Source organism: Schistocerca serialis, chromosome 7 (genome assembly GCF_023864345.2).
Source record: "Schistocerca serialis cubense isolate TAMUIC-IGC-003099 chromosome 7, iqSchSeri2.2, whole genome shotgun sequence".
NCBI lineage: Eukaryota > Metazoa > Arthropoda > Insecta > Orthoptera > Acrididae > Schistocerca > Schistocerca serialis.
Window position 1 is genome coordinate 114,834,085 of NC_064644.1, and position 23,480 is coordinate 114,857,564.

The 23,480-nt window shown below is 38.8% G+C and overlaps 1 protein-coding gene across 3 annotated transcripts in view; it reads right to left on the minus strand.

Moving 5' to 3' along the window:
- Positions 1-23,480, minus strand: part of LOC126412637 (uncharacterized) — a 172,121-nt gene that overhangs the window by 144,613 nt on the left and 4,028 nt on the right. For 2 of the 3 annotated variants that reach the window (XM_050082315.1, XM_050082314.1), the window contains exon 2: positions 14,063-14,205. Coding sequence is in view for 1 of the 3 variants with exons in the window: in XM_050082314.1 (XP_049938271.1) it covers positions 14,063-14,205 (143 nt within the window). In the remaining 2 variants the exon portion in view is untranslated. Of the gene's footprint in view, positions 1-14,062; positions 14,225-23,480 lie in introns of all 3 variants that reach the window. The other variant, XM_050082316.1, reaches the window with a different exon arrangement.

The following is a 23,480-nucleotide window of genomic DNA, read 5'->3' on the forward strand; positions in this document are numbered from 1 at the left end:
TTCTGACAGACATTTAAAAAAGAACATATCTGCCTTTTTTGTGCCCCAAAATGAACGTTTTTCTGCTGGTTTCTGTCTTTTTTCTGCTACAACAGGGTGTACTGCTTAAACAAAATGAATTCTGTAGGTGAAATGAAATGAAATGCCATGTGGCTAGGGCCTCCCGTCAGGTAGCCTGGTCGCCTGGTGCATGTCTTTTTGAGTTGACACCACTTCGGCGACTTGTGTGTCGAAATTCTATAGGTCAGCAAAGTTTATTCATAGATTTCGACTTATTTATATACTTTGATACACATAAACAACAAACAACTAACTAAACACAATATAAGGTTAATACGAAACTGTGCTTTATAATTTTCTGGATACTTGGCTCATTAAAAACATCGCAATTACAATTTGTATCTTAGAAGAGTGAACACGTATTCTACTGAATTTGTAGTCTTCAGTTTCACATAATTTTTGGCAGTCATTTTTAGTTATTTTCACACTTGTTTAGAGCTTTTTCAGCTCTTTTTTTCACTGCAGTACCACTTTGGACATATTTGCAAAGGTGTAAAGTACCCATTATACAGAGACAGCAAATAATAATGTTGTATTGGTGAGAAGATGCTGAATAAAAACATAGTTTGTTGACCTCGGAACCCTTGCCAACTGTTCACTACACCACTCAAAACTACGTTTACACTGCAGACCAAATATTATGTGCACAAGAACATTAACTTTAAGTCTCTCGCTCTTGGTAACGGATAATGATATTGAAAGAAGTTCCAATGTTCCCTGAAACCATCATCTTAAAAACATGTGGAAAAAATTAATTTCAATGATTTGCCACGAATAGGAATTATAGAAGTGACCATCCAATCCAAAATCTAGGTTTTTTGGGGTTTTCTCAGGAACCACCCATGAACAAACTGTGCTTCTATAAATGGTCTACAGCCCACCCTAGAATGTAATGAAAAAGAGCCATGCAATTTTCTCAATTAGCCTGGGTGGAGGAAGTATGCAGTATTTATGTTTTGACCCTGTACTGTAGGAAGGCTACAGCATGCCTGTTTTTCCAAAAGGTATACAAACTGTGACTAGACCCAAGGCTATCAAAACAAATCAATATCTCTCGTCAATAGAAGCCGAGATACGACCCCCTGGAAAATCACATTTTTGCACAAGGCTTTTTGGGACATATTTGTACCATGCACTGTCATGCACAAACCGATAACCCATCCATCCTTGTACCTTGTTTCTATTTTTCTCAGACTTTTAAACAGTTTGCACCATTTCACATTGTTGAATGCTTTTTTTAATTCAACAAATCCTATGAACATGTCCTAAATTTTCTTATGCCTTGTTTCCACTATCACTCATAATGATGACCTGTCCCTCTACTGCGGTTACTGATCTAACAGGTGCCCAGTTTTCTTTTCTATTCTTTTGCATGTTATTCTTGGTGGCAACTTAGATGCACGAGTTGTTAAGCTGACTGCGAGATAGTTCTTGCACTTATCTGCCTTTGCCATCTTTGGACTATGTGAATGACTTTTCCAGAACTCTGATGATATGTCTCTAGTCTCACAGACCCTACACAACCATAAATGTTTGGTGGCCACTTCCACCAATAATTTTAGTATTTCTGGACGGATGCCATGTACGACTCCTGTCTTATTTGATTGCAAGTCTTCCAAAGCTCAGTTAAACTCTAATACTGGATCTTTTTGTTTCCAAATTTACTTCTGTTTCTTCTTAATCAACAGACTGTTCCTCCCTATTTTAGAGACTTCTAATGTCATCCTTCAATTTATCTGCTCCCTCCTCTGTGTTCATCAAGGAATTTCTCTTGCACTCTGAAAGATGATGCCCTTGTTTTAATTTCACCAAAGGGATTTTTTGACCTTTCCATATGCTGAACCAGTCCTTCCAATGACAGTATCCTTTTCAATTTCTTTACATTTTTTTTGTTGCTTTTTCACCTTTGCTTCCCTCGTTCCCTACTTATTTTCCATTCCTAAGTGACTTATTCTGTAGTATTCCTGTCTTTCCCTGATCATTTTTTTTAGTTTTTTTATCATTTCAAGTATTTATTCTGTAACTCAAAAGCTGCTTTGCTGTTACCTTCCTTGTACTTATGTTTGTCTGCCAAACCTCCGAGACTGTCATTTTTACAAATGGCTACACCTCTTGAACTGAACTGCCAGCCATGGTATTCATTATCGCACCATTTAAACCCTTAAAGATCAAACTTACATCATAACAACTCAGTACCTCATTTCATTCTACTGTGATTCTTTGGGCCAATTCTCAAACTTCAGTCTACTTTTCATCATTACTAGTTTGTGATCCGAGTCTATATCTGCTCCTGGGCACACGTTATAATGCAATCTATGTATGATCATGATACAGCCCAGCTGGACTCTCCCCATGTCTCCAGGCTTTTTCCATGTATACCTCCTCCTCTTGCAGTTTTTTAACCGTTTATTCACTATCAGTAGGTGAATTTATTGCAAAATTCAATCTCTCCCCTCTCTCATTCCTACTACAAAGTTCACATTTTCCCAGAACTACTACTTTTCCTGCCCCTACTATCACATCCCAGTCCCTCACAATTATTACATTATTCTTTCACACACTGCATTACTCGCTCCCATGACAATACGTACTTTATGTGTGCATCTCGTGCTGTGACGTCAGCGAATATACCTGAATTTTTGCTGTTGGTGTTTATTTGCTGTTGATTCTAATGAAAATAATCCATTAATTCCAATAAGAATAACCCAGCAACTAACTCTTTGACCTCCTTACCTATCTGTAATGAATCCTCCCCCTGTTATAGCAATTTTTGCTGATGCTGATATTACACCATATTCATTTGACCAGGAAACCTGATCTTTTTATTTCATGTTACTTACCTCCACTATATATAATTGATCCTTTGCATTCACTTTTTAGATTTTCAATGTTACCTTTTTGTTGGTTATCCAGTCTTTTTATCAAAGTCACCTCTTCTTTGGCATTTCCCTTTCAGGTTTTCACTGGTTCCTGCACCCTCATTCTATTGATCATTGCCAATTTTTTTGCAGTTTGTAGCAGTTTTCCATTCCAATCGCAGGAGGATGCACCAAATCTCAGTCTGCTCCTCCGCTCTCTTTCCAAGGCAGTTGGCAGTACAACAGTGACTCCTTATACAGCATGTCTGTGACTTTTATTCAAAATTTAAGCAGTAGCTGGGATCCAATCTGTGACCCAGGACTTCGTGATCACTAGTTATCCTCTACGACTAACTGTTGTAACTATTTCTGTCTGGTTTCTAATTTGCCATTCACCTGGAGCAGTTGTAAAGTATTTTACACTGCTTAAAAGACACGATCAAAGCACTGTGATCTCTTAGCTTAATTGGGTGGCCTGAGGCCTACATTTCTATCACTTTTAGTTAAATATTCATCTGATAAGCTGTAACTACTTTTGTTACTATTTCGATTTTACAAAGAGAATCTTATGGCATTGGTCCTTTACCTAGTTTGCACTTATGATGAATCTCCCACCCAGCACAAAGTTCCAAGCAACTGGAAAAAAGCGCAGGTGGCTCCAGTATATAAACAGGGTAAAAGAACAGACCCAAAAAATTACAGACCAATATCAGTAACTTTGGTTTGCTGTAGAATCTTTAACATGTTTTCAGTTTGAATATAATGAACTTCCTTGAGACTGAGAAGCTGATGTGCATGATTCAGCATGGTTTTAGAAATTATCACTTGTGTGAAACTCTGCTTCCCTTTTCTCACATGATATACTGTGACCTATGGATGAACGGCAACAGATAGATTCCATATTTCTAGATTTCCGGAAAGCATTCGACATGGTACCCCATTCCAGGATGTTAACGAAGGTATGAGCATAGGTTCAGAGATAAGTGAATGGTTCAAAGACTTCTTAAGTAACAGAATCCAGTATGTTGTCCTTGATGGTGAGTGTTCATCAGAGACTAGACCATCATCAGGAGTGTCCTAGGGAAGTGTGATAGGACCTTTGTTGGTCTCCATATACATAAATGATTTGGTGGACAGCTTGGGCAGCAATCTGTGTTGTTTCCTGACGATGCTGTGGTGTACGGTAAGCTTTCAAAGCTGAGTGATTGTAGAAAGATACAAAACAACTTGCAGACAAAATTTCTAGTTGGTGTGATAATGGCAGTTAGCTCTAAATTTGGAAAAATATAAGTTAATGCAGATGGGTAGGAAGAACAAACCTGTAATGTTTGGATATAATATCAGTAGTGTCCTGCTTGACACAGTGAAGTCGTTTAAACATCTGGGCGTAACGTTGCAAAGTAATATGAAATGGAACAAACATATGAGAACTGTGGTAGGGAAGGTGACTGGTCGACTTCGGTTTACTGGCAGAATTTTAGGAAAGTGTGGTTCACATGTAAAGGAGACCATTTATACGATGCTGGTGCTCCCTATTCTTGAGTACCGCTCAAATGTTTGGAATCCGTGCCAGGTTGGATTGAAGGAAGATACTGAAGCAATTCAAAGACAGGCCGCAAGATTTGTTTCCGGTAGGTTTAAACAACATGCAAGTGTTACAGAGATGCTTCGGGAACTTAAACGTGAATTCCTGGAAGGAAGACAACATTCTATTTGAGGAAAACTATTGAGAACATTTAGAGAACCGGCATCTGAAGCTGACTGGTGAATGATCCTACAGCCACTTACATACATTGTGCGTAGAGACTGAAGATAAATATGAGAAATTAGGGCTCATAAGGAGGCATATAGACAGTCATTTTTTTCTCGTTCTATTTGCGAGTGGAACAGCGGAGGGCATAACTAGCAATGGTACATGGTATCCTTCACCACGCACCATACAGTGGCTTGCGGAGTATTGATGTAGATGTAGGAGCTAGATATACAACTGGATGTGTAATAAAAGTTTTTGCAAACTGAGCACGTTTTTTTAGTTGCAACCTGTCTGAGTTACAGAAGAAAACAATTAAAACTACAGGTTGGAATATCAATAATATAAGGAAAAGACAGGCACAACAAAAAGACACTTACACATTAGCTTTTGACAAAGGCTTTGGCCAGAAGCTAAAGTGTAAGCATCTTTTTGTTGTGCCTGTCTGCAAATCAATGTGTCAACTTTACAGTCAGTAGCAATCTATCTCCTCCTTATATTGTTGAGTTACAGAATAGTTATGTTACAATGTCCATTTTTCACCAATACTTCCTGAAGAGTTAACTGATACTTTTACATTATCTGGCATTTCCATGCAAGTTTAATATGACTGCCACCTGTAGCTGCACCTAGTATTTGGAATAAATGGCCACAACTGAATCAGACAAAATTTGCATTAATACAGTCTGGAAAATAAGTTACTCAAATGATGTTATAAAAGAACCAAATCTGTCAGTTTACTGTTCACATATTCATTGTTGTTGTTGTTGTGGTCTTCAGTCCTGAGACTGGTTTGATGCAGCTCTCCATGCTACTCTATCCTGTGCAAGCTTTTTCATCTCCCCGTACCTACTGCAACCTACATCCTTCTGAATCTGCTTAGTGTATTCATCTCTTGGTCTCCCTCTACGATTTTTACCCTCTACGCTGCCCTCCAATACTAAATTGGTGATCCCTTGATGCCTCAGAACATGTCCTACCAACCGATCCCTTCTTCTGGTCAAGTTGTGCCACAAACTTCTCTTCTCCCCAATCCTATTCAAAACTTCCTCATTAGTTATGTGATCTACCCATCTAATCTTCAGCATTCTTCAGTAGCACCACATTTCGAAAGCTTCTATTCTCTTCTTGTCCAAACTATTTATCGTCCATGTTTCACTTCCATACATGGCTACACTCCATACGAATACTTTCAGAAATGACTTCCTGACACTTAAATCAATACAGGCTGTTAACAAATTTCTCTTCTTCAGAAACGCTTTCCTTGCCATTGCCAGCCTACATTTTATATCCTCTCTACTTCGACCATCATCAGTTATTTTGCTCCCCAAATAGCAAAACTCCTTTACTACTTTAAGTGCCTCATTTCCTAATCTAATTCCCTCAGCATCACCCGACTTAATTAGACTACATTCCATTATCCTTGTTTTGCTTTTGTTGATGTTCATCTTATATCCTCCTTTCAAGACACTGTCCATTCCATTCAACTGCTCTTCCAAGTCCTTTGCTGTCTCTGACAGAATTACAATGTCATCAGCGAACCTCAAAGTTTTTATTTCTTCTCCATGGATTTTAATACCTACTCCGAATTTTTCTTTTGTTTCCTTTACTGCTTGCTCAATATACAGATTGAACAACATCGGGGAGAGGCTACAACCCTGTCTTACTCCCTTCCCAACCACTGCTTCCCTTTCATGTCCCTCGACTCTTATAACTGCCATCTGGTTTCTGTACAAATTGTAAATAGCCTTTCGCTCCCTGTATTTTACCCCTGCCACCTTTAGAATTTGAAAGAGAGTATTCCAGTCAACATTGTCAAAAGCTTTCTCTAAGTCTACAAATGCTAGAAACGTAGGTTTGCCTTTCCTTAATCTTTCTTCTAAGATAAGTCGTAAGGTCAGTATTGCCTCACGTGTTCCAGTGTTTCTACGGAATCCAAACTGATCTTCCCCGAGGTTGGCTTCTACTAGTTTTTCCATTCGTCTGTAAAGAATTCGTGTTAGTATTTTGCAGCTGTGACTTATTAAACTGATAGTTCGGTAATTTTCACATCTGTCAACACCTGCTTTCTTTGGGACTGGAATTATTATATTCTTCTTGAAGTCTGAGGGTATTTCACCTGTTTCATACATCTTGCTCACCAGATGGTAGAGTTTTGTCAGGACTGGCTCTCCCACGGCCGTCAGTAGTTCCAATGGAATATTGTCTACTCCGGGGGCCTTGTTTCGACTCAGGTCTTTCAGTGCTCTGTCAAACTCTTCACGCAGTATCATATCTCCCATTTCATCTTCATCTACATCCTCTTCCATTTCCATAATATTAGCCTCAAGTACATCGCCCTTGTATAGACCCTCTATATACTCCTTCCACCTTTCTGCTTTCCCTTCTTTGCTTAGAACTGGGTTTCCATCTGAGCTCTTGATATTCATACAAGTGGTTCTCTTTTCTCCAAAGGTCTCTTTAATTTTCCTGTAGGCGGTATCTATCTTACCCCTAGTGAGATAGGCCTCTACATCCTTACATTTGTCCTCTAGCCATCTCTGCTTAGCCATTTTGCACTTCCTGTCGATCTCATTTTTGAGACGTTTGTATTCCTTTTTGCCTGTTTCACTTACTGCATTTTTATATTTTCTCCTTTCATCAATTAAATTCAATATTTCTTCTGTTACCCAAGGATTTCTACTAGCCCTCGTCTTTTTACCTGCTTGATACTCTGCTGCCTTCACTACTTCATCCCTCAAAGCTACCCATTCTTCTTCTACTGTATTTATTTCCCCCATTCCTATCAATTGCTCCCTTATGCTCTCCCTGAATCTCTGTACAACCTCTGGTTCTTTTAGTTTATCCAGGTCCCATCTCCTTAAATTCCTACCTTTTTGCAGTTTCTTCAGTTTTAATCTACAGGTCATAACCAATAGATTGTGGTCAGAGTCCACATCTGCCCCTGGAAATGTCTTACAATTTAAAACCTGGTTCCTAAATCTCTGTCTTACCATTATATAATCTATCTGATACCTTTTAGTATCTCCAGGGTTCTTCCATGTATACAACCTTCTTTCATGATTCTTAAACCAAGTGTTAGTTATGATTATGTTGTGCTCTGTGCAAAATTCTACCAGGCGGCTTCCTCTTTCATTTCTGTCCCCCAATCCATATTCACTTACTATGTTTCCTTCTCTCCCTTTTCCTACACTCGAATTCCAGTCACCCATGACTATTAAATTTTCGTCTCCCTTCACAATCTGAATAATTTCTTTTATTTCATCATACATTTCTTCAATTTCGTCGTCATCTGCAGAGCTAGTTGGCATATAAACTTCTACTACTGTAGTAGGTGTGGGCTTCGTATCTATCTTGGCCACAATAATGCGTTCACTATGCTGTTTGTAGTAGTTTACCCGCATTCCTATTTTCCTATTCATTATTAAACCTACTCCTGCATTACCCCTATTTGATTTTGTGTTTATAACCCTGTAGTCACCTGACCAGAAGTCTTGTTCCCCCTGCCACCGAACTTCACTAATTCCCACTATATCCAACTTCAACCTATCCATTTCCCTTTTTAAATTTTCTAACCTACCTGCCCGATTAAGGGATCTGACATTCCACGCTCCGATCCGTAGAACGCCAGTTTTCTTTCTCCTGATAACGACATCCTCTTGAATAGTCCCCGCCCGGAGATCCGAATGGGGGACTATTTTACCTCTGGAATATTTTACCCGAGAGGACGCCATCATCATGTAATCATACAGTAAAGCTGCATGCCCTCGGGAAAAATTACGGCTGTAGTTTCCCCTTGCTTTCAGCCGTTCGCAGTACCAGCACAGCAAGGCCGTTTTGGTTATTGTTACAAGGCCAGATCAGTCAATCATCCAGACTGTTGCCCTTGCAACTACTGAAAAGGCTGCTGCCCCTCTTCAGGAACCACACGTTTGTCTGGCCTCTCAACAGATACCCCTACGTTGTGGTTGCACCTACGGTACGGCTATCTGTATCGCTGAGGCACGCAAGCCTCCCCACCAACGGCAAGGTCCATGGTTCATGGGGGGGGACATATTCATTATATTCCTCAAATCTGAAACAAAATTCCAAACAAAATTCTTTCACTCACTCTAATTGAAATAACTTCAGAAAAGGTGTGCTTTTCAAATTTTAAAGCATACTCACTTCCAATCATTGCACTTATTAAGGTGTTCTTGTTACAATGTGTCTAAATGTGTGGGGCCCTTTTCTATGTTTTTTACACATCTTTTGATTTTCCTGTCATAATTTGTTATCACCTAAAGTTACAAGAGTCTGACAACTTCTCAAATGTCCTATCTTTTTTCATTATTAAGAACAAATGTGACCTGTTGTTTTTCACACTTTTAATCTGATCTTCCAATCTCTCTGAAAGATTACTCACCCAAGCTCTGTTACCTGGGTATCAGTAATGACGAGTAACTCACACACACCATTTGCAGAGTTTAAATTCTGACTAATTCGAGTCATTTTGGTCCCTAGAGAAGCTAGTGAAAGGACGATCAAAGCATATGAAGTCTCTTTTAGGTGCAAAAGATTTTGTACAAGTAGCCATCTAATGACTCCCTCCCCTGTTATACATTCAATCTATGCACAGTTTTCCATGACATGTTTCTTATGAGGGGGTCAGCAGAAGAAAGTGCTAACCCTCAGTTTCATGAGGGTTTATTTGCTCACAGTATATGAATGATTTCAAACATACTACAAACTGGTATCAAGTACAGCAGAAGCCTGATGTAATATGGTTGTCAGGGGACACGCTTTACTCCAGCGTTTAGCGTACCCGCAGTATACTGACAGTAACCCATGTAATGACGAACTGTGCATTTCAATTAGGAAGAATACACAATGCAATATTATACATACTGTACTGTAGTGTATTTCAATTTAAGGAACATTAGAAGTAAACCATTTCAGAAACTTACCACATAGGGTACAGCAATTAGAGAAACTTCAATGAAACATTGACCAAACAATAACATCAGATTGAAAATGGTATGGAGTACATTATCACATACAGAATGATAACTTAAAGCACTGCCTGCAGGCTACAGTACATCATTATTCTACTACTTTGAAGAAGTTGGCTAGCTTTCTTTGACAGGTCATTTTATGCAGTTTCTTTAGTGCATATTGATTTATGCTCATCAGGTGCAACAACACAATTTGGTTTAGTTTACTTTGTCACTTCCCACATGTAATCACTTTATTTATATTATCCAACATTTCACATTTATTGCAATCATCATCTACACTTTCTTCATCAGCTTCATCATCCTCATCCCCAACAGTTCCACTCCTCTCATTCCAAACAGTGTCAATAATGTCCTCGTCTCTGGTCTGTTGTTCTTTGTCAATGACTACCCAATGGTTCAACTGTTCAAGGACAATACTGCACGGGAGAACATCACTACAGCATTCCACTATTATATTTTTGGCAATGGAACACTTTTTCCAGCAATTCCTAATAGTGATCAAACTGATGCTTTATCACACTAGACTTACTGAAATACAACACACTTATGATTTATGATTTCAAGAACATTTCCCTTTCCTCATCTGAATTTACCATTGAACTGAGGAGTTCATGGCGAGAATTAGCCTTAAATGCTCATATGCTGCCTTGATCCAGTAGCAACACATCAGCAGGTGGATGAGCTGGACAGTGATCAAGGATTAGCAGAGCTGCTTCTCTCAGATTAATTGACCATAGGTGCTTTCTCAATGAAAGAACAAGCTCTTCTTGAAACCAATTGGTGAAAATTGTCATGTCATCCAAGCATTCTTTGACTGTCTGTTAAGTGAATTGTAAAGATTACATTCCTACATACTCGAAACATCTTGAGCTTTTACTTTTATCTATGCTAAGAGGTTTCAAGCTTATAGTTCGATTTATTTGTGGCAAAGAGGATAATTATTGTGTCCATGTTAATTTTCAAATCCATCATATTTTCTGAGTTTTGCTTGTCTAGAGAACTAGTTGGAAGCAACAGACAATAATGTGCCATTTCATCAAAATTATACACTTAATGATCATTTAAATTTTCATCTACAATTACTTTGTGTAGAATTTTGGAAAACTGTGAAGCAGGTAGTCACAAAATCTCACTTCTCCTTCAGTGGTCATTTGGGCAATTACCACAGCAACATTTCCATCTTGAAAACCATCCATCAGAAGTTATAAAATCTCTGTTGCCATGTAAATCAACGTCAAATTTTTCAGTTTCTACTTTAATAGTTGGCCTGCAAAGTGGCAAACCTTCACTTTCTTTTTTATTAAAAACCACCTATAAAGGCAATCATCAAGTTCACTGTCTTTTTCTACTTTTTGTCTTCTTTCTGTCAATTCCCACATAACTGTCAACTGCATTCACAAAACTTCTAAGTTTATTCTCTTCATTCACTCATCCACTAATTGTTCCTTCAGATATAACACATGCTCATGACAAACTAACTTTCACCATTCTTCACATGATCAACCATTTTTAGTTTATCACTCACAGAATATGCTTTCCATTTCTGTGACATTGTGACAAGTACACAGAAATCTACACAATGAATGACTAATTTATGATCCACAAGCTGATTGTGCTCACTTCACTTTAGCTAAGCAATGCTCCATAGTCACTTTTTTGACTGCATCATAATGGTAACTGTGAGATGTGTAATCAAAGTTTCTGTCCAGAAACAGTCCTCAAATGTTGATAAGACAAACTAAAGGTTGTGTTTAATTATGTCCATCTATTCTGGTTATTGTTCAGAGAATACAGAAAGCCTACACGCAAAGTGAAATAACATTCTCTCAGGTATGTAATATATACTGAGAGTGCAAATTCATAAATGATATTTTATTTTGGGGACATAGTTTATACCGCATTACATCCAAATTCGAGGTATAATCATGCTCTTACTGTAGTTTCATACATACCAGTAGAGCACGCTGTTTACAACAAAAAATACTTTGTCTTACTGTATTTATGTTCTTGCGTTCGTATTTAATCAAACATATAACATGAAGTAATGCAAAATAAACTTTCGTGGGTTGGTAATTTCTTCTGCGAACCCCTTCGTACTTTCTTGCTGGCTAAGCCATGACCTTGCCCTCAGAGAATGTTACACTGCTACATGCATTGTGTACAGTAATAAAACAAACTGGTGGTGCTGACCAACACCATATCCAGCCATTGCTGATCGAACTCCTCAATGAGCTACCACATATCGGAGGCATGTGCAACTATCAGATGCTACAGATATAGTGTTACTCCAGATGGAAAAACCTGTGCTGAAGAGAGACAATGATTAGGCTTTTATTATGTAAAAAAAGTTTTTAAGGTGATTTGATATGATTAACACACTAATCATTGAGATTATTAGTGCCTTCACTAAAAAATATTTAGATGAACATGTTTGTAATATTTAAAACTGTATAATATGAGGGAAAAAATCCATCCCTATCACACAGAAGTACTTAATGCACAAAGCTCAGACTAAAGTCTGTGTATAGAATTCATTATTAAAGATACAAGTAAAACAGCAACAAAATCAAACACTCCCCCCCCCCCCCCCCACACACACACACACACTCAATGAAAATCTAATATCCATCTTCTTAAATCTTCCAACTGTCAACTCAACTGAGTAGGAGATGGATACAACAAAACCCTACACAAATAACGAACACTGTGTAGGAACCTCAGATGTGGACATAATGCTGATGATTGGTGTAGCAAAGTCACACTTATTCCAGATCCCAGAGGAACATCATTCTCTTGTTTGAATATCTCTGGCAGATTTTCACTAACTTTGGTGGACAGGAGGGACCATTTGAAGATTGGTGGATGCCCTGTAAGTAGTTCTGCAGGCCAGCAAAAGTATAAGGCGTGTGTGAGTGCAGTCTGCATAAGAAAGATAGTGCACTGTCACCTCCTGCAGGATGAGGTAATTCCAAGACCCAACTCATAATCAACTGACCATGTATTTAGTGTATCCTATGCAATAGATGAGAGTTACATTATGACAAATGGTCCACAATATATGACAATATCAGACTAATGGACGAAGACGAAGTCATAGTCAACCAAATTTTTTGAAAGCAGCTAGCAAGAGTTATTTTCTCTGCTTTTTAAGGTTCCATAACACACTGTACTGAATTTAATTACTGCCTGACCAATACACCACACAAGAGTACGCCTGACCTTACGGTACTTTATTCAGTTTGTAACAATGAAAATAATTTTTAACAATTTAATGTAATTGAATGGATAAAAAATTACCCGCAAATTGGTGGCACGAGAACACACGTATGAAAAGTTTTACTTATGCAAGTTTACAGAGCCAATGGCTCCTCCTCCTAGCAGAAGGGGTGAAGGGGAAGGAAGAGGGGTGAAGGGGAAGGAACTGGAAAGTTTCAGAAAAGGGGTAGAGTTTGGAAAAGTCACCCAGAACCCCAGGTCCAGAGATACATACTGGATGGGATGAGAAGGAAAGCTTTCATTTTCATTCCATCCGGTGAACATCCCCTGGTCCAGTGTTCTGGGCGACTTTCATGAACTCTATCCCTTTTCCTAAAGCTCTCCAGTTCCTTCCCCTTCAACCCTTTTGCCAGAAGAAGGAGCCACTGGCTCTGAAAGGTTTATACAGTTTGTGGTATTTGTAATGTATAGTTTTACTGTCAGTCTAACAAATACAACTTAAGACTAGGCTAGCACAATTGCCAACTCAATTGATTAGAGTAAATGTAGCATCTTGCTTTTTGTTTCAAACATCAGTGACCCATTTTCCTGCCTATTCCTCCGAAAATGCTGTAGTGTGTGTACATAGTGTCACTGTATATCCCCAGACATTTGAGTTAGTAGTATGGTTGTTATGTTAATGAAAGATGAATTTCATTACACTCCATGAGGTTATAGTCTGATTAACAATAAAACATGAGGTTTAATCCAACAAAAAGCATAGTTTGCTAACTAGACAACTGTCTATACAATTGTATGAAATAAAATTACAGAAATTTATGTTAAAATTAATTTCAGAGCCCCAATACAGTTACTTCATCACATATCTGTGAGCACTATTAAAACACCAAAAAATAAGTATTTGTTACTGTCAAGAAAAGTAATGTGGGTTGTAATAAAAACTTATGTTATTGGCACTTTGTGCAATACTGACACTTTATAATAGCTACAAATGTGAAACTTCCTAGCAGATTAAAACTGTGTGCCGGACCAAGACTCAAACTCGGTCCCGAGTTTGAGTCTCGATCCAGCACACAGTTTTAACCTGTCAGGAAGTTTGATATCAGCACACACTCTGCTCTAGAGTGAAAATCTCATTCTGGAAGAAACAAGTGTGTTTTTCCTCAAGAACTATATCATACCTTGCTTCAACTCTTCTATCCTCTGTTCAATACATCTTCGCATAACCTGAAGTTCATTGTTGTTGCAGTTGATGTCCTGGTGAAGCACAGTTTGGAAATCCAATTGTGTATCCTTTCCTTGTCCTCCCAAACTTCTTACCAACCTTTATCAAAAGGAAGATACTGTCAAACAATTAAAATTACTACCTTTTTCCATATGTATAGGCAAAAAGTGAGAATTAAAACTCATATTACATACACAACTAGGCTAAGAATCACAATTTTAAAAAATCAAATGTTATTGGTATTTTTCCCGGAAAATAATTTAAAAAAATTATTTGACAATATATACTTAGCCCCATTTCAAATCTGACAGTAGCTTTTTCTAGCATTTTATTGAATTAAGTTGAGCCACTACATTACATTAATCAATACTGGAGAGTAATTTGTAGGCACAGAAATGGAATATTTCAGCATGCTACAAAACAAGAATGTTGCTAGACCTTGCACTTCCAATTATCTTGACAGTAGAGTACACTATCGGTATGACACCTAACCTTAGGTAAACTGAATGAGGCTAGACCAAATGGATGTTTGGGACATTCTCTCATAGGTGATTTAACTTCAGCAACTCAATTTGGAAGAAGTATCTAGTGTTGGAGTCAACTGCTGTGGGCAACAATGTTTTGTTGACAGGAATTATGGCTGAATATCACAGTTTGTAACAGCAGATAGACAGGTGATAGTGCAGCAAATTTCTGACCAATTAAATATGAGACAAAAATTGGGCAGCAGTCTCACCATCCACGAGCACTTCCTAACTATGAGGTACAGAAGCCTCTACCTTACATGTATAATATTCTGAAGAGTACAAGCTGTCGCTTAGTGCTGTGACTGATGTGAGTGACGGTAAGTGGCAGAATCCTTTATGGTCGCTCACGCTAGCCACTGTGCTGAGTGTCAAGTTTGGATTGTGAGAATAGTGCCTATGCTCACTGCCCATCACAGTACACAGACCAGCACAAATCAGAAACACTGCCATTGGACATCTGACCTTTGACTGATGATGATGGTGCACGTTTGTACATGCTGATGGCAGTGTGTGAGGACGTTGAAAACCACATTAGGTCATACATAACATTTGCCGATAGCACACCATTTGAACAAATGGTGGAGGTATTTTCATGTGATGGATATTTACAGGATGAACTGGGTCCACCAATATGCCTACCATATCTCACTGGCATATAACACCAGCACCTCCACACCGTCACCTGCTCCTCTTTGCTTACAGCACTTTACAGGTGTCCTATGCCTTCAGTAAGATAATGCACCATCTGATTACTTCTGTATTGTGACAGAATGTTACAACAAACACTTGACAGACATTGGGCTGCTTGTGAGACACAGCAGATCAATTTATGTCTAAATCTGCATTACTACCACACACTTTAAAAATTTCACTAAACTTGCTTAAAAACAGTTCAGGAGTCAAGATTAACCAGCACTAGAGACAAGAGCACCTCAGATTTAAAAAAGAAAAAATACTACTAAAGCTATAATAACGCGAATTATTTCAATCAGGAGGCGTTCCACAGTGAGGAGGGTTCCCTTCATGGCAGAAGTCATTCCAGTAAATTGGGAATGCAGATCTGAAGGTTCAGTGACCTCATGTCATCGAAACACATCGGTAATTAGAAAATAAAGAAAGATTGAACTATGTTGTTGTGGTCTTCAGTCCTGAGACTGGTTTGATGCAGCTCTCCACACTACTCTATCCTGTGCAAGCCTCTTCATCTCCCAGTACCTACTGCAACCTACATCCTTCTGAATCTGCTTAGTGTATTCATCTCTTGGTCTCCCTCTATGATTTTTACCCTCCAATACTAAATTCATGATCCCTTGATGCCTCAGAACATGTCCAACCAACCGGTAACTTCTTCTAGTCAAGTTGTGCCACAAACTCCTCCCCAATCCTATTCAGTACCTCCTCATTAGTTATGTGATCTACCCACCTAATCTTCAGCATTCTTCTGTGGCACCTCATTTTGAAAGCTTCTCTTCTCTTCTTGTACAAACTATTTATCGTCCATGTCTCACTTCCATACATGGCTACACTGCATACAAATACTTTCAGAAACGACTTCCTGACACTTAAATCAATACAGGTTGTTAACAAATTCCTCTTCTTCAGAAACACTTTCCTTACCATTGCCAGTCTACATTTTATATCCTCTCTACTTTGACCATCATCAGTTATTTTGCTCCCCAAACAGCAAAACTCCTTTACTACTTTAAGCGTCTCATTTCCTAATCTAATTCCCTCAGCATCACCAGATTTAATTCAACTACATTCCATTATCCTCGTTTTGCTTTTGTTGATGTTCATCTTGTATCATCCTTTCAAGACACTGTCCATTCCGTTCAACTGCTCTTCCAAGTCCTTTCCTGTCTCTGACAGAATTACAATGTCATCGGCGAACCTCAAAGTTTTTATTTCTTCTCCATGGATTTTAATACCTACTCCGAATTTTTCATTTGTTTCCTTTACTGCTTGCTCAATATACAGACTGAATAACATCGGGGAGAGGCTACAACCCTGTATCACTCCCTTCCCAACCACTGATTCCCTTTCATGCCCCTCGACTCTTATAACTGCCATCTGGTTTCTGTACAAATTGTAAATAGCCTTTCGCTCCCTGTATTTTACCCCTGCCACCTTCAGAATTTGAAAGAGTACTCCAGTCAACATTGTCAAAAGCTTTCTCTAAGTCTACAAATGCTAGAAATGTAGGTTTGCCTTTCCTTAATCTTTCTTCTAAGGTGAGTAGTAAGGTCAGTATTGCCTCACGTGTTCCAATATTTCTACAGAATCCAAACTGACCTTCCCCGAGGTCGGCTTCTACCAGTTTTTCCATTCATCTGTAAAGAATTCGCATTAGTATTTTGCAGCTGTGACTTATTGAACTGATAGTTCGGTAACTTTCACATCTGTCAACACCTGCTTTCTTTGGGATTGGAATTATTATATTCTTCTTGAAGTCTGAGGGTATTTTGCCTGTCTCATACATCTTGCTCACCAGATGGTAGAGTTTTGTCACGACTGGCTCTCCCAAGGCTGTCAGTAGTTCTAATGGAATATTGTCTACTGCCGGTGCCTTGTTTCGACTCAGGTCTTTCAGTGCTCTGTCAAACTCTTCACGCAGTATCATATCTCCCTTTCATCTTCATCTACATCCTCTTCGATTTCCATAATATTTTCCTCAAGCACATTGCCCTTATATAGACCCTCTATATACTCCTTCCACCTTTCTGCTTTCCCTTCTTTGCTTAGAACTGGGTTTCCATCTGAGCTCTTGATATTCATACAAGTGGTTCTCTTTTCTCCAAAGGTCTCTTGAACTATAATGTCCCATAAACAATGTCATCAGAGATTTAGTACAAGTTTGATTTGGAAAAGGAAATCTGGAGTATCCTTCTAAAAAACTATCATAGTATTTGCCTTAAGCAATTTAGGGTAACCACAGAAACTCAGTCTGGGTAGTCTTTGTCACCTTACTACCAAGCCCATATTCTCCCATAACTACCTGTTATTCCTTTCAATTCCTCAAAATTGATTTTCATCTCCCCTTACACACACACTCATTCAGTGTCCTCATAATGTCTACGTACTGTGTCATGTCTTGTGATGTGGACACGCACAGGTTGGTTACAATTAAACTTTCACAACTGAGAGGGCTCATGAAAAACAAGTTATCGTAAGACAATGAAACTTTGTGGAAACACGGCACGTGCAAAACAAATAATAAATAAACCACTGAAAGAAACAAATTTTAACTTCCACACTTAATTGTGTACCAAGTTTACGAACCATGCTGAATGGGACAACCATCTGCATCCACAACAGCTTGGAACCAGACCAGAGATACAATTTCACAACTGTTCACAGCACTTTTCAAACTGCAGACAACGGAATGTTCAGTTGTCATGACACAGCTCGTCACTGTTCAAAGATCGTACATTGTGTCTAGTATTCACAGTAACTACTTCAATAATTTGTGTTGAAATTGGCCATCTGTCTCTCCCAAGAGCAATTCCCAAATCGTCAGTCAATTAAAACTTCTGAACCACTTTCTTCAACCACGGGGCGGAAGGAGGACCTCTCCATATTCCTTCAATGAGTCGATATTTGCAAAGAGCAGCAGCACTATTTGTGCTGTTTTGAGAAAATAGCTTTATGATTGAAGCCCTGCTCACCATATCCAGACCCAAAGTGATCAACTGCAACTATAATGCACATTGATGCTTGGGTTGGAACCGTAAGTCGCCACACCAGTACTACCACCCAATAGTAAATCATGACACTAACATTAATAACAATTCTGCAGTGCTCAGAACATCATTCATATAAAGCTAGGTGCCCATATGGTAAATAGTTTTCTGTTCTACATTGGCTCAAGTAGCAAAGATTTAGTTATAACAATCCTGTATAACTGACTGTTGTTGTTGGTGCTTGCTGTTGATTCTGATGAGAATAATCACATCATCAATTAACTGTTTCCAGTAACTCTCTCTCTACCATACCCACATATTCCTAACGAGTCCTACTCTTGTTATACCATTTTCTGCTGCTGTTGATATTACTCAATATTTATTTCACCAGGAATTATATTCTTTCCTTTTCACTGTACTGACCTCCACTGTATCTAGATTGAGCCTTTGCATTTCTCTTTTCAAATTTTCTAGCTTGCCTACCATTTTCAAACTCCTTACATTCCACACTCAGACTCTGTCAATATTACCCTTTTGTTAGTTATTCAATCTTTTTCTCAAGGTCACCTCCCCTTGACATTAACCACCTGGAGACACTAAAAGGGGTCTAATCAGCAATCTTTTGCCACTGGTGAGATGGTCATCATGAGACTATTTCAATTACAGGTCACATGTCCTGTGGATTCACACTATGTAACTATGATGCAGTGTATTCCTTTGTCTTCTACACCCTTTTATTGCTGATCATTGCGAAATCTTCCACCTTTAGAGGCAGTTTCCCGCACCACGACCAACAGTGTGCTGTGAGTGCCTGTCCCCCTCCTCCATACCCTGAGTCGAAACAAGGCACCGGCAGTAGACAACATTCCATTAGAACTACTGACAGCCTTGGGAGAGCCAGTCCTGACAAAACTACCATCTGGTGAGCAAGATGTATGAGACTGGCGAAATACCATCAGACTTCAAGAAGAATATTATAATTCCAATCCCAAAGAAAGCAGGTGTTGACAGATGTGAAAGTTACCGAACTATCAGTTTAATAAGTCACAGCTGCAAAATACAATGCGAATTCTTTACAGAAGGTGACTCCTAATACTGGAAATATTTGGCCACCATTGCTGAAAGTTTTTATTTCAAATTTTAGCAGTGGTTGGGATCAAACTCTCAACATCCAGAGTGAATTTTCATGTTTCCTGCTTGTGCCGGTCTGGGAAATGAACTTAGGAGTGTAGCCTTCTGCAGGCAATTGCTCTACTGTTTGAGCTATCCAAGCACAACTGAAGACCCACCTTCATAGCTTCACTTCTGCCAGTACCTTATCTCCGACCTCCTAAACTTCAAAGAAGTTGTTCCGCACACCTTATAGGACTGGCATTCCTGAAAGAAAGGATATTGCCAATACATGGCTTAGCCACAGGTTGGAAGATTGTTTCCACAGTTTTTATCTGTCATGACATTTAAAATTAGCACACTCCACAGCAGAGTAAAAATTTATTCTGGAAACAATCTCCCAGGCTGTTGTTCAGCCATGTCTCTGTAGTATCCTTTCTTCTAGGAGTGCTAGTCCTGCAAGATTTGCAAGGGAACTTCTGTCAAGTTTAGAAAGTAGGAATGAGGTATTGGCAGAAGTAATGCTGTGATGGTGGGTCATGTGTTGCACTTGGGTAACTCATGAGGTGACACACAGTTTTAATAAGCCAGGAAGTTTTCATTGGTAGCAAGGATGTTAACCGAAGTTATATATATATACACTTGTTTGAAGGGAGATAACTAGTGATCGGCATAGACTTGGCTAAAGTGATTTCAAAAAATCATGCAATATTTAAAACAGGATGGCTGGACATAGCAAGTGCTTGCATCCTGCTGGACTGGAGGCTATTGTCTTAAATACACTGTCTAAAATAGGTTATACCTAATAAAAATATAAAATGAGACATTAAGAGTGCTAAACTTTTGAAAATCGTTACTGGTATTGTGGAAAATAATAAAAAACGAACTGTAAGTTTTACAAGAAGCTGACAGGAAGGATGTGTATAACATGACAGATTATATCCAAATTTTATACAGGGTGAACAAAAAGCTCCTAATACACATATGCCCTTTTCTTCACCGTTTCCACATAAACCAATGAAAACAACTAGAAATGGGAATTGTGTAGCGTCGTCCTTACAAACCGTGTCAGTAAGCAGTTCACTTGCGCTTGGTACAGTTGTTTACCTCAAGTCTCAGTCCAACAGTGTTTGTCGTAGTGCACAGTACTACACTGATGTCATGTGAACAACGAAGACAGTTTTGTGTCGTGAAATGCCACGGATATTCACATATGCAGAGTATGCTGACATGGTGTTTGTCTATGGTTCGTCCAGTGGGAATTTGAGAGCTGCTGTGCGAGAATACCAACAACAATTTCTCAATTGCAGAGTGCCAGATAGCACAGTTTCTCACAGACTGCATGAGCGTGGGACACTTATCAGTGTAAATGTTGTCTCTGAACATCCTGTACAACAAACTCTTAATGAAGTTGAGAACATTCTTCAAAGAGTGGAGCGCAACTGTACAACTAACTACAGAAGAATTGCCGCCCAACTTGGTATTCTTCCACATAAAGAAGTGATACACACAGTACTGGAGCAAGGTCTGCATCCCTTTCATCGGCAGAGTGTACAACATCTGCATGAACGTGATGCTGCCGCCCGGCAAGAATTGTCAATGGATATTTGCCAATGAGCGATTAATTCCATGTATTCTGCTTACTGATGAGTCAACATTTACCTGTGATGGAATCAACAGGCACAACTCTTGTGTATGGGCATATGAAAATGTGCGTGCTACTGCGGAAATGAATTTTCAATGATGTTTCTCAGTCAATGTGTGGTGTGATATTATTGAAGACCAACTCATCAGTTCAGTTGTGTTTTAGATAACCGTCTTACTGGGACATGGTGTCTTGAGTTTCTTCAAAATGTGTTACCAGAATACGTAGAGGATATACCTTTGGCAACATGAGCTCATACGTACTTTCAGCATGACAGTGCTCCTACACATTCCGTACGACCAATGACAAGTGACACAGTATCTCATCATAACGTATCCTGGTCACTGGATCGGTTGCTGTGGAGTCATTGCTTGGCCACTGAGGTCACCCAATCTTACCCGATTGGATTACTGTTTGTGGGGGTGGCTGAAGAGCAACGTCTACAAGCACAGAGTGGACACAAGAGAGGACCTTCTCACTCGTATTTAACATGCTTGTACCCAGGTAAAGGAATGCAAAACTGAGCTCTGATTGACGACACAACACCTGGGTCATTCCATGTCAATTCAACCAATTTGAGAAAATGTTCCAGCTTATAGCCTCAGATTTGGCTGAAATTTAGCACACCAATGCTACCAAGTGTGGAACACTCACGTACAAAATTTTAAGTTCCCCTGCCAATTAGTTCCAGAATTATGGCTTGTGAAACAGGTGGCGTGACCCGGAAATTGCAGTCCGCATCTGGCAATCTATCTTCAGACCCAACTTCAGGCCTTAACAACTTTGGAACTATTCTGCAAAGCCCAGTGAAATTTTTACAACCCAGTAACATCCACTTAGAGAACACACTATGAATCAAAACACCAACATATTTCTAAGGGAAAATAAAAAAATTCCAAAATGTGATTAAAAAAATGTAATACATTAAGAGGTACATATTGTGAGTGGCCCTCTATGCAAAATATAATTCACTTGAAAAGGGTATATATATATATATATATATATATATATATATATATATATATATCATAGAGGGCCACTCACAATATGTACCTCTTAATGTATTACATTTTATATATATATATACATATATATATTTTGTGGTAAGCTTAATGTGGCCGTAAGCTTAATGTGGCCGAAACACACACAGAACTCATCTTGCCCATATCAGTCACACAAACAGAGTTACATGCACATAAAAACTTGAAAAATTACCTGGAAAACATGGATTTTCTAAGTGTGGTAGCACAAAAGGGGCAAGTGATATCCAAGCCAAATTTCAAACACTGCATAAGTAGACCATAATATAATATGTGGCAAAATTTGAACTTGTTATTGCAAGGCATTTGGGGACTAGTGTAGCAGGGGATACAACCCGTCGGCTTTGGACAATGACGTCACAAGTCGCCAAACGAGAAGCGATTCTTCTTAGCGATGTAGCTCCCTTCAGTAGCTGATAAGTGTTTTTTGGCTTTTTAAAAAAAATCTCACGAGATAGAATAAACAGATCCACTTTATTAAGCAATCAGTAAAAAAACAAACTGAAACATAACAGCAAAAGCGAAAATGGTAAACTGCTCTCTGGCGACTTGTGACGTCATTGTCCAAAGCCGACGGGTTGTATCCCCTGCTACACTAGACCCGGCATTTGTATACAATAAAAGGTGACAGATGTATTTGGTTATGTTTCTTTTAACACGATTTAGCAAGTAATAGCGATGATGCAGACAGCTTGTTTCAGATAAAGCTGCAGCAATTTTCGGTAACCATTAGGCAACAAAAAGTTAAACAACGGTATTTTCTGGGACAGAATGAGTCATTGTTAGGCAGGAACAACAGAGGAAACAAGCAACAATTACAGGTTGCTCATGTTTTTAAGATTCTAGTTCAGAGTGGTCAGTACTGTCGTGGAAAGTCAGTATGGAGGCAGCTAAGAGTGTACTAATGGTGCTTTTGTTCAAACAAGTTGCAGTATTGGTAGAGCACAAGCATCTGAACATATGGAACAAAATGTGGCATTCGCTTTGTACTGTATGATCTGGATGAATCGGACCAAGATTTGTTGCTATGGAGACCTGGGATACAACCTGTGGGCACAAGATGTACAGTTCCAGGAAACTTTAGTGTTTGTTATCATCATATGAAAGTGTTTCTGGATAAGTATTCTTTCCTACAAAGAAGTTGTTTGATCCATTTCAGATTCATAAGAAGACAGTCAAGTGTAGCCTCAGAGAAATTGATATAAAATCAGTATTGAAAGTGAATCAGTGCATGGGACTCAACATGAAACCAGGACAAAAGTTATGTTCCAGGTGTGTTACACTGCTAAAAAATGAAGAATATTCTGATAATTTACATGACAGTGGCAAAGAGTATCAGCCACCTACAACCACAGCGGATGAGCAATTAAAT